Source organism: Tenrec ecaudatus, chromosome 9, assembly GCF_050624435.1.
Source record: "Tenrec ecaudatus isolate mTenEca1 chromosome 9, mTenEca1.hap1, whole genome shotgun sequence".
Lineage (NCBI taxonomy): Eukaryota > Metazoa > Chordata > Mammalia > Afrosoricida > Tenrecidae > Tenrec > Tenrec ecaudatus.
Window position 1 is genome coordinate 70,348,750 of NC_134538.1, and position 12,149 is coordinate 70,360,898.

At 45.4% G+C, this 12,149-nt stretch overlaps 1 protein-coding gene across 1 annotated transcript in view; it reads left to right on the plus strand.

Moving 5' to 3' along the window:
* The window catches only part of ELMO1 (engulfment and cell motility 1), a 673,946-nt gene that overhangs the window by 222,665 nt on the left and 439,132 nt on the right, over window positions 1-12,149 (plus strand). The window contains exon 6 of the mRNA XM_075558190.1: window positions 7,655-7,824. Coding sequence (XP_075414305.1) covers window positions 7,655-7,824 — 170 coding nt within the window. The remainder of the gene's footprint in view (window positions 1-7,654; window positions 7,825-12,149) is intronic.

Below are 12,149 nucleotides of genomic sequence, written 5' to 3' on the forward strand. Positions count from 1 at the left end.
AACAGATTTATTTAGATGGGTAATATTTATATAAGTACAAAGGAACACATGCATATATGCATGCTGAGGGAGGAAGTTTATTGTGCCAACCTGGCCAATAAACATGTGGGGTTAATTGAAGGGCAGAGGGATAAATGGCTCCGTGAGCCTCACCTTTCTAGTTCTCGGGTCTTTTGTTTTCTGATGGTCGGACCAGGGTGCAGCTGCCTTAGCCAGTTCCCTGCTTTAGCTAGCAAGGCTCACTTTCTGCAAGACATCCCTGAGGAGAAGCCACATGGACCTACCCTGATGCAGCCCTGGATGCTGAAGCAGCCATGTGGGGACCCCTGCCAGTGCTGAGATGCTTACATGTTCACTGATTTGGCTTTCTTCCTGCAGTCGGCATCAGAGTGTGTGTTTTGTGAGATGGAGGACTTTGTGGACTGGTGTTGGACATATGGGTTAACGTTAGACTTGTGGGCTTGGGCAGCACTGGGTTGGGATGTTTTCTTGATGTGCACTTAACCTTTCTATAAAGCGCTCTCTTCTCCATGAGTTTCTGTGGATGTGTTTCTTTGAAGCACCCAGACTAACACACATGCCAGATACTCCAATGATGATAATAATTTACTGAAATCTTCTTGAAATTCCAGATAAATGCCAGCTACTGTTCTAGGGGCTGCAGATACAATGCTGAAAACAGTTTTCCTCTGGTCCTTGGGTTTACATTCTTGTGGACACACACACACATCTCTACATACGTCTGTCCTTGCTCCCGCAAGCAATAATGTATATTTTCATTCTGGCTGTTACTTTAAATATTTCATCCCTTTCATTAAAGGGATGTGTCCACTCTGTCTTACATTCTCCAGAAGTCTGATTTGTAATTTTCTAGAGCATTTTATCCTGTGGTGATGACCATGACAGATTTACCCACTGGCCCTGTCATTGGACATTCTAGCCGATTCCAGTGTCTAAATATAAGCAAAAATGCTCTTGGCCACACAAGGCACCCTTGTGGCACAGTGGAAGAAGTGTTGGCGTGCAAGGTTAACTGCAAGGTTGGGCAAAGATGAATCTGTCTGTTCCAGGAAAAATGGGCAGTTGCAGAAACCTGGTGTCGGGGAGCTTTGCGTCGGAATCAGTGTGATGGCACTGAGTTGGCATGTTTGTTTCATGAACACCCATGTGTCTGAGATACATATGTTCTTCCTTCTAAAGAGACATATGAAACACCCTGGAGCCTCCAGCCCTGAGAGTTCATGACCATCCCAGACCCACGGTCCTGTCTGCCCCCCTGTTCTTGCCTCTCTCCACTTTCTTCCTTGCTCAGATCCTTTCCCTGGGTCCCTTCCAGCCGTGCCAGGCTGGTTCTCTGTGAAAGACCTTTACAATAACCATTTCTGCTGCCCAGAATATTACCCAGCCTTCGGATTCCAGGATCCTTCGTTCTTTCCCATCAGATAGCTACATTCATGGCACTTCCTTAGAAGGGTTGTCTCCCCAGTGCAAACAAATCAGTAACCACTCTCTATCACCACCCCCACTTCAAGTTTTGCTGCCTCGATAAACTTAAACTCACTGCGACAGTCAGTCAACTCATACAGGCCCCTAGGGCAGCATAGAACTGCCCCTGGGGGTTTCTGAGGCTGAAACTCTTCACAAGAGTAGCCAACCTCATTTTTGTCCCGTGGCGCAGCTGGTGGTTTCAAACTGCTGATCTTGTGGTTAGCAGTTCAACGGTCGCCCACTATGCCACCAGGGCTGTAGGACTCACCAGTATTTAATTCCTAAACTGTTAATATTTTGTGGAATGCCTTGTGGTTGCCTTCCCAAGCCTAGAGTGGCATTGGACTCAAACTTTTCAGGAGTACTTGTTGAATCATTGAATGAAGATTTTGGCATTTCATAGTGAGTGGGATATAGCTTAGCTATACGATGACTGTAGAAATTTGTTTGACTATCAGCCAAGTAGAAGAATATGTAGAAAAATCTTCTACAGTGAGTCATTTCTGGGGAAAAAGAAGTCTTGCTTTAAAACATATGTATATATTTTATTATAAAAGTTGTATCCTCACATTATTCTTTTAATATAAGTTTTACATCCACAGTATTTAGAAGTTAGTAAAAAGAGCTAAACAAAACAAAACTATATAGCTTTACATGTTCTGCCTCCTACCGATATTGCATGAAAAACGCCCAACGTGTTAGATATACAAAGTGTATTGCTTGGAGGTCACATCTATGGGCATCTGTTTTTGGTCAGCACTAGGTGCTTCCTCCACCACTGGATCCACCAGACTTTCCACCCACTGGCCTGTGATCTTCCTGCACTTGGCATCATTGCATGTGCTGTGTGAGTCTTCACAGACTGGTACTGGACATATGGACTTATGAACTTGATCTAGACTAGGCTGGGATGCTTTCTTAATGTACAATCACTCTTTAGATAAAGCTCTTTTTTATACACATATGAGTCTCTATGACTTTGTTTCTCTAGTCAACCCAGACTACACATATGATACACTGACTGCCGTGAGAGAATCCACCATGATGAGTCCCAGCGCTTCAGGTTTTCAGTGATGAAAATGAGGCCAAGCGAAGTTAAGTGAAGTTCATTAAGGGCCCTGAGCGGACAGACCTGTGAGAGAGCTGCAAGCACCCCATGGTGTCAGTTCCACCTACTGCCCACAGCACTCAGCACTGCCGCTGCGAGAAGAGCATTTACATGGACCGAAAAGCAGCCCCCGTGGGAAGGCTACCCTTTTATGCTGTGTTGACTGTTCAGAGGAGAATACCAATGGATGTACACTATCTTCCTTGAAGGATAAAAGGGCTCTGTGAACAGAGGATACACGTTTTCAGATGCTGGGTTGCGTGCAGGAGTGCAGAGAATGGTTCCCTAGGAACTTTCCATCCAGCCGCCTGTGTGGACCATGAGTGCTGCCGTTGACACAGTTTGGAGGAGCCCCTGTGACTGGGACCCCGATGCAGGGCATTGCTTTCCTGTGCTGATTTGTGACTGTCTTGGAAACTCAAAGACCAAATAATACTAATCACATGCATATATGTGTGTGTCTCTGTGTATAATTATTATTTTCCCCCTGAAAAGGAGGTGGTAGGTCCAATAAAGTTTGGGAATATATGGTCTAAATCAAGGTTTTGTTGTTGGGTATTCACGGATTCCTTGGTATTTTTTTGCCTTGTAGATAATCTTCACATGCTGGCGTTTTCCTGTCTGTCTGCATGTGGGTTATCTTCGATGATTCTGGTCTTCTTTATAACTCTGGAGATTCGGTATAGGACACCTTGCACTGGCATGCCATTATTAAAATTACAGCAACAAACTCCTGTTTCGAAACAGTGTCACTTCCATCTACTTTAGAGACACTGTTTAGTCTCATTTCTTTCCGTTGGACGATTGTCCTTTTTGACTGGCTATTGTCTGTCTTCACTTGCCATTATTATACAATGGTTTTGTCTAGGTATTTCCTTTTAGATTTGTTAAGACCACAAACACAGCCATGGACACGATGTGGACCATATTCCATATACCTACCCTTTCCATTATTGACGTCCTGGTTTTGCATGTTCTTAGCAAAGTTTCCTCCTGACGAGGACACTGGAAGGGCAGGCAGGGTTGCTTTTGGCCCCAGGGAACAGAGGAGAGGCTTATTGTGTCCTAGTTGGGGAAGATAAGGCAGTGGTTGGAGGACAACAGAGACAATTATGACTAGCTGAGTGTGACCATACATCCCATCCCCTCAGCAAGATGCAGGCTCCTCAGCAGGTTAGGGCAGCGGTTTTTCCAGTGCCATTGGGGGAACCTGGGAGCTGCCTCAGACCTTTATACACTAGTACTAGCTGCTGTTGAGCTACCCCTATTCATGCCACTGTATCTGTGCTCCTTATGTTCTTCAGTGGCTGATTTTGTTGTGTTTTGTTTCTTAATTCGATTGCCAGGTACCTTTAGGTGGACTGGAACCACCAACCTGTGGGTTAGCAGCTGTGCATGTTCACCACCCAAGCCTGTTGTTAGGAGCCATTGAGCCCCTTCAGGGTTGTAGGCATACTATGTACCACAGCGTGAAACAGTGCTTGGCCCTGCACATCCTCAAGGGTGGGGGCTGTGGGGAGAGGGGGTTGACGTGTTCTTGTGATTCTGATTCATGCCAGTATTTGAGATTTAGAAACTGCTTTAGAGCCTGCTGGCCAGAGCCCAACAGTGCAAGTTGGATCTTAGCACCCCGATGGAGAAGTTGGATGACATTTTGAAGTTTCTTAAATGATCCGGGTTTGAGTGCTTGTTTCCTTTGTAAAATGCAGAGAAAAATACCTAACGGATGAGATCGAGGAGCTAGGAGTGGGTTGCTCACTGCAAGATCATGCTAGATCCATGGGCGAAAGATGACGGATTCTGCTTCCACCAAGATTTACAGCTTTCGAAACCCCGAGCTACAGTTCTCCTCTGCCCTACAGCGTTGATATGAGCCGGGATCAACTCAATGGCAGGGAGCTATCGGATAAGATGATTGTGAAAATGAAGTTAAATACTTCGTGAAGGTTGTATAGAATGGGGTCTGGCTCATAAAATGTGATAGGTAAGTCAGAGCTGCTGCTGTTGAGAGAATTGACACCACTGAAAACTGATCATTAGCATTGATAAAGACGAAATAATCTTTGAGAATTCTTTAGTATGATGATCAGTATAATAAATGCAAGTCGTCTTTTTAGGGAAAGGTGTTTTGTTTTTTCCTTCAGGGAATCCAACGGGATTGCCTTGGGTTAAATCGCCCGTGACCACTCTGTGTATCCATATGAAGCTGTTGGCGTGTAGTGCATCTTGGAATGATTTTATAAACGGGATTCTCATTTGGCAGTTTACCCCTCTTCCCTTTCCAAAGAACAGACATTCTGTTTGGGAGAGATTTGTTCCGGCGGGAATCTGTGGAGCAGTTGGAGGTGGAGGGGCTTCTAGTTCGCCTCCTTTTCCTTCTACTCCCCCTTTCTAATTTCCTGTCCACAGTGTCCCTTTTGGGTTTTATCTAAATGGTAGTTGAAATGGCCTTGCCGTGTCTTCTCACTCCTGGTGACCCGTGCATGTTGGAGGAGGACTCCTGAGCTTCATCAGGCTTTTAGGGCCCGTCCTTAGGGCCTGCTTTTAGTTTGTTTGTTTAAGTAAATGACCAAGCCTTTCTTCTGAAGTACCTGGATGAGCATGAGACTCTAACCTTTCAATTAGCGGCCACTCATGTTAACCATTTATTTGCATTTGTTGACTCCAGTTAAATGGTAGACCTGTGGCCAAGTCATGGAGCCTTGGGTTCTAACCCTTTCCTGGTCCCTGAAGGGTTGACCAGTTTCCCATTTTAAGCACCCTTCTTGCAGGGGCAGTGAAAACTCAAAGAAAGAAGGGAGGAGGGAGTGAAAAAAAATAGAAGAAAAGGAAGGACCTGTGGCCTGACCACAGGGCCCCTCAAGTGGAGTCATTTGTTCTCAGTATCTGGCAGATTCGCTGCTTCCATTCTGTGATCTTAACACTGTTAAGACTCAGATGGGGCTCTTCAAATTTGATGAGTCACACACTTCTCAAAGGAGCCCTGATGGTTGTTGTTGGTTAGGTCTCATACTACTAATAGCAGGGTTGATGGTTCAAACCCACCAGCTACTTCATGAGAGAAATAAATATAAGGCTTCAGAAACCCTATATAGAGTGGCTATGGATCGGAATCAACTCGGTGGCTGTGGGCTTTGGGCTAAGCAGTTCCCTGGTTTCTGTTCAGAAGAGAGACATCAATGCTGAGGCCACAGTGCCCTCTCCCTCATTTGTCTGCAATATCACACATTTTCAAAGTCAGAGAATCACGTAAGAGGGAGAACATGGGTATGATAGAGTAGATCCACCCTTGCGGTTTGCATGGAATAATAACTGCAGTAGCAGTTACATAAGAATCTAAGTGGAAAGGACGACCTTTGCCCTCACTGCCTGTCTCAAATGAAAAGCAGAGAGGTCCAACTCCTTCAGTACATTATGCTTCATTTCTCTCTATGTGGTGTATTCGCACCACGCCAAGATGTCTTCGAACGGAAGTTGCCCAGGATGCTGTCTTGCTCTAATCCACAATCACTGCTCACGGAAGCAACCGTCAAGAGATCAAATGACACATTGCATTGGGTAAATCTTATGCGCAAGACGTCTTCAGAATATTGAAGAGCAAGGATGCTGCTTTGAGGACTAAGGTGTGCCTGACCCAAGCCCTGGTATTCATGTGTCATATACATATGAAAAATGAACGTTTACGAAGAAAGACCAAAGAAGAACTGATGCAATAAATTATGGTTCTGGCGAAGAATGTGCAGGGCACCAGGAACTGCCAGATGAATAAACTACTCCGTCTTGAGCAAGGGCGGCCAGCATGCTTCTTCCTGGTAAGGCTGGCGATGCTTAATCTCAAGTGCTTTCGACATGTTCCCGGAGAGACCAGTCCCTGGAGCAGGACATCATGCTGTAAAAAGTGGAGGGGCAGCGGGAAAGAGGAAGGGCTTCGACAAGATTGACCCAGTGGCTGCAACAATGGCTCAAACAAAGGAACGATTGTGAGGATGGTCCAGGGCTGGGCAGTGTTTGTTTCAACTGCACAGCGATCACTGTGAGTCAGGAATGATTTGTTGGCACCTAACTACTACAATCATTGGGTTCTGTCTTAATTGGGTGCCCAGCTTCTTTTGCTTCAAATTGTTGCCGAACCCAAAGCGTGTGAACAGTCTCTTGTATGAAATTGAGCTATGCAAGCACTAGGGGCCGTGGTATGAGATTTCCAGAACATGGAAAGATTATTTGGGTGTCAGTAAAGCTTCGGAGGGGTGTGGGTAGACAGTTATTACTGACTATTGCCTGAACAGGTGAGTATGCTGTACAAGTGCATTGCTTCACTGAGCAAATAGCTTTTTGTCACTTCCAGACAATCACTTTACTTAAAGGGCAAACAGCCTGTCTGCCACACTGGCCATTCATGGGTGATGAAAATGATGAAGTGCTTCACTACGAACTAAAAGGTTGCCCTTCCGCCCTTCCCCGTAGGGACCTTGACAGAAAGGCTGACAATCGGCTTCTGAGAGGCCAGTCATGAAACCTTTGTGGGGCACGGTTCTACTGTGACATAGACACAGCGTCGCAAAGAGTCGGAATTGACGTGATGGCAGCTGCTTTATATATGAATTATTTTTTTCCCACCACACTCTGTTCAGTCTGGAGGTCTTGACTGTTTATTTGCTCTTGCTTTTCCTTGAAAGGATTGCATTGCAAACAAACAGAAAAATCAACAGCTCATGCCATCAAGTCGATTTCAGCTCCTGGTGACCCATAGAACGGAGCAGAACTGCCTCTGGGGGTGGTCAGAACCGTAGCCCTTACAGGAGTGGAAGGCTCCCTCCTCCTAGGATAGGGTTTTGGGGCCTGTTACTGGAACACAGCCGGTGTTCTTCGTGCTGAAGGCAAAGTCGGCGTGCTTGGGAAACCTGCCACGGTGGTGCCCACCTGCCTGAATTTCTGCGGTCTTTGTACCTTGGGGTGTGTGTGTGTGTGTGTATGTCACTGTTTCTCAGTGGAACTTCCATTTTGCTGTCCTTGTGGTTCCCAGTGTGAACACTCTTCCCTTTGTCTTTGTCCCCTGAGGCTCAGAATGCCCAGCAGCTGCATGAACGGATCCAGTCCTCGAGTATGGACGCCAAGCTGGAAGCCCTGAAAGACCTGGCCAGTCTCTCCCGGGACGTCACGTTCGCCCAGGAGTTTATCAATCTAGATGGCATCTCTCTCCTCACCCTTATGGTTGAAAGTGGCACTGAGTAAGTGACTTTATCCACACTCCTGAATTGGTCCTATTCGGACTAGCTCTGTACAGCCCGGCTACCCTCCTTTTATTCCAGTCCCTAGTTCAAGAAACTAGTAAGCATGCTGGGTCAAGAAAACCTGGTTTCTAAGACACTACCTGGGTGATGAGTTTAAAATTTAAGTGACTCTACACCCCATCCCCCTGCCTCCACCCGCCGGCCAATATTTGAATATTGAGAAATATTCACAATTTACCCAATTGCTCTGATTTATGAGTAAAGGAAACATTAGATTATAATTTATAAGAGCCTTCCCAATGCTGAGATTATAGTTCTACAACATTTGCTCTCTCATTTCCCTTGCTCATTCCCAAGAAATTTTTCTTCCCAGGGAATGTTTCTTCCCTGACTTACTGAAAAAAAAAAAGGAAGCAACAATGGGATACCCAACTTATGTCTCAAGGTATTAGACTAGATTAAAATGATTTCTCCTGAAGCAATTTTAAAATTTTATTTATTAATATTATTTTAATCATTTTATTAGGATCTCTTGATGTAATTTTAATGAACATTTCAATGATTAAGTATGTATCCATAATTTTTTAAAACTAAAACCATTTTTTATTGTATCTATGTGCAAAAGTCTGGAAAGTGGAAAAATGCAAAAAGTTAGGATGTGTGAAGTAGAAAGAGAATGTTTTGAGAATGATGATGGCAGCAAATGTGCTTGACACGATGGATGGATGTATCGATTGTGATAAGAGTTGTGCAAGCCTCCAATAAAATAATTTTAAAAAGAAAATGAAAAAACGATAGGATGTGTGTCATCCAGAACTTTTGGAGACTATGATAGGGATGTAGTGTAAGTTTATTATGTGAAAGCTTTTGAAAATCATATTTTTTAACTGTCTGGATTGAAGAGAGATTGGATGGCCTAGAACAGAAGAACTGGCCCATGGGGCAATGGGGTTCAGGGAAAGATAAGGCCCTGTGGGGGCTGGTTGGTCAGTTTGTCAGGCTGTTGTGGTCTATACTTGGCTCTAATGCCAGAAGGTATTCCACCGGTATTTCAAACACCAGCAGGGTTACCTGTGATAGATAGTTTTTGGTAGAGGTTCTAGACTAAGGGAGGGAACCTTTTCCTAACAAGTGACCATTGGATAGTTAGAATATCGTTCCACAGCCATACCAAAGTACCACCTTAAAACTTAGCATGTTGTATATGGTTACAGATTTAATTAACTCACCTTTAGTGTGACGTCTAGATCCGTGTCTCTTTAGTGAAGCGTGTGATGGATGATAGCTGCTATCGATGACTTCGAAGCCCTTATACAATCCCGGTTTCAGATGTTCCCCACCCCAGTTCCAGCCTAAGAGAGAATAGGAGCAAAGCCTGACCATCTACTTCTGGAAATTAGCCAATGGAAATGTTATGGATCCAAACAAAATATTGTCAGTGAAACAAAACAAATAAAATATTGCCATCAAGTCCATTCTGACACCCAGATTCCCTGCAGGACACAGTCGCACTGCTCCCTAGGGGGTTCAAGGCTATATATTTTCACAGAAATAGGCTCTCTGATCTTTCCCTGGCGGAGTGGCTGGTGGGTTAGAACTGCTGACCTTCGGATTAGCAGCCCAACAGTAAACCCACAACACTACTAGCACTCTTACCTCAAACAGAGCATAAGCCTATGGTCCCCTACATTGGTAGGAATTCAGTTTATGAAGCAGTTACAACAGAAGGCTTAAGCAGTGCCCAGTCCTGGAGAGGACACGGAATGGGATGGCTTTCCTTTCCTTCTGTTGCACACCAGGCCTCCCCGAGCTGAAACGGACTCCATGGCAACTAATAACAACAATTGCACCATCGGAATCACATCGGGTTTAGGAGCCAATTCCCAAACTACTGACGTCTAGGATCCTAGAGGATGGCGCAAGGAGCTCTCCCTGGGCTTTGCCGTGGCCATGGAAGTGGCGCGTGAAAGGGGAGTGTTAGTTTGATCTTGGACAGACAGAGATGAACATTGCTCCCTGGGGAGCTGCCCTACTCTTCAGGGGCCAGGGTGCTCCTGGTGTAGATTGGAGGTGTCAGGCACTAGCCGTATCTGGCTTTGAAGTGTGTCCAGCAAGAACTTCCCACGCTGCTGAATGCCAGGGCAGGGTTCGCATGAACCTCTCCCTCCCTAATGGCCAGTGTTATACAGAGACTAATAGACTATGACCTCTATTAGTGTTAGACGTGGACTGATAGCCGCATGGTGACCTCATCAACAATGGAACTGGACCAGTGGTGGGATTCAATAATGTAACAACCTTTTCCCTGCTATAATGACCATTTAAAATAGATTTTTAAAAAAACACAATATGTTAAAAGGTGGCTGTGTGGTTTCAACATTGTACGAGAATAACACTGTTACACAGATTAATGTTAAAAAAAAGAGTAAGGGGTGTAAATTTATGATTTCCACATTGGGCAGCTGCCCAGCTGTTGACCGGAGAGGGAACCCTGAATAAAAGTGCCATTTTAAAAACCGGTTGGCTGAACTCCCCCCAAAGAAAGTTAGGTACTCATTCTGCCACCCAGTTGAATCCATCTACTGGATTGGACCCTAATGACCCCCAGGGATGCCCGTGGGAGATTTTCAAAGTTTTCTCCCCCGGCCCTCTCCGAGATGGCCTTACACTAGAAACGCTCCTGAAACCTGTCCAGCACCCTGGCAACCCACAGCATCCGCTGACAGAGGGGTGGTCATTGGGAATAAAGTGCTCTGGCTGCAATCAGGCCCCACAGGCCCAGGGAGTAAGTGAGTGGCATTCAATTGCCAGTTTTCAGTGGCTGGATCTGTGGCTCATCCATCTAAGCATTGCGTCACGCCATGCTGTGTTCTGTGAAAGAGGACAATCTGTGCGTTGGGCCTGCGTGAGCACTGTATTAGAAGCCGACAGGAGTCCTCTTAACTGTCCTCCTCATCACTGCTGTGAGCGGAGCTTGAAGGAATGCGCAGAGACTGTGAGGTGGCAGCGGTGCTGAGTGAGGGAGAGCCGAGCTTGTCCAGCTCTGTCCACTGTCCCACCCCGCTGAGGAGCTGTAGCCGTCTGGACCCTAAAACTCACATTACTACCTAAGAGCCTGAGCCCAGAACTGAATCCTCGGCCTCAGCTGCCTGTAGCCCACCCATGATCCAGTGCTACATGGGCGTGTGTTTGCGGTCTTTAAAAAAACATGAGAAAAACATAAATATAGAGAGAGATATTTTCCCTTTAAAAGAAAAGAAGAAAAATAATAACCTTATGGGAAATAACCTTGTAGGCACATATAAAAAAATAAAGAAAGAAACTCACTGCCATCAAGTTGATGGTGACTCATAGTGACTCTGTAGGGCAGGGTAGAACATCCCTTTGAGTTTCTGAGACTGACACTGTACATGGGAGTAGAAAGACGTGTCTTTCCCCTGAGGAGCTGCTGGTGGTTTAGAACTGTGGACCTTGAGAATCACAGTCCAATGAGTAACCGCTACGACACCAGGGCTCCTCTGGACACATATATGTAATGGAAATTGTCCAAATGGGCATTAAGTAATGCATATCTGTGTGTCAATATGCTAAAACAATCACTGTTAAGGGTGAGTATTTGTTAGAAAAGAGCAGTCATTGGGATTCAGAGTTTAATCCTGGGTCATTTAAATCTCTCTCCAGGACCTGGAGATAACAAAGAATGAACTGATGACTATACATGTTGGAGACCTCTCTCAGCCCACTCCCTCCCTTCCTTCCTTCCTTCCTTCCTTCCTTCCTTCCTTCCTTCTTACCTCCTCCTACACTTGGCATTGGCCTCTGCCACTGGCACTCGCTAAAGATTCTTGTTTTCTCATTCAAAGAGAGAAGGTTTTATAACCGCAGGGACATTTGCCTTACAAGGAATGTTTGGGGCCTACCTTGCTTCCCAGACAGACAGGGGAAATCTCTAGTAGTAAGAAAAAGCAACACAGAAACAATGCAATCCAGGGAGACTGGAGTGCAGGCTTGGATACTCTGGAAAGGATCAATCTCATTGATAAACACTCCAAACCAAACTCATTGCCATTAAGTCAATTCCAACTCACAGGGACTCAATAGGCAGAGTAGACTGCCCTTGTGGATTTCTGCCACAGTAACTCTTTACAGGAGTAGAAAGCCTCTGCTTTCTCTCGTTGAGCAGCTAGTGGTTTCAAACTGTTGGCCTTGTGGTTAGCAGCCCAGTGTGTAACCCATCAGACCACCACGGCGCCTTTCATTGTTGTTGGGATTGTATGTTTGGTTTTTACCCCTGAATGATAATTAAAACTTTGCCCTCCAGT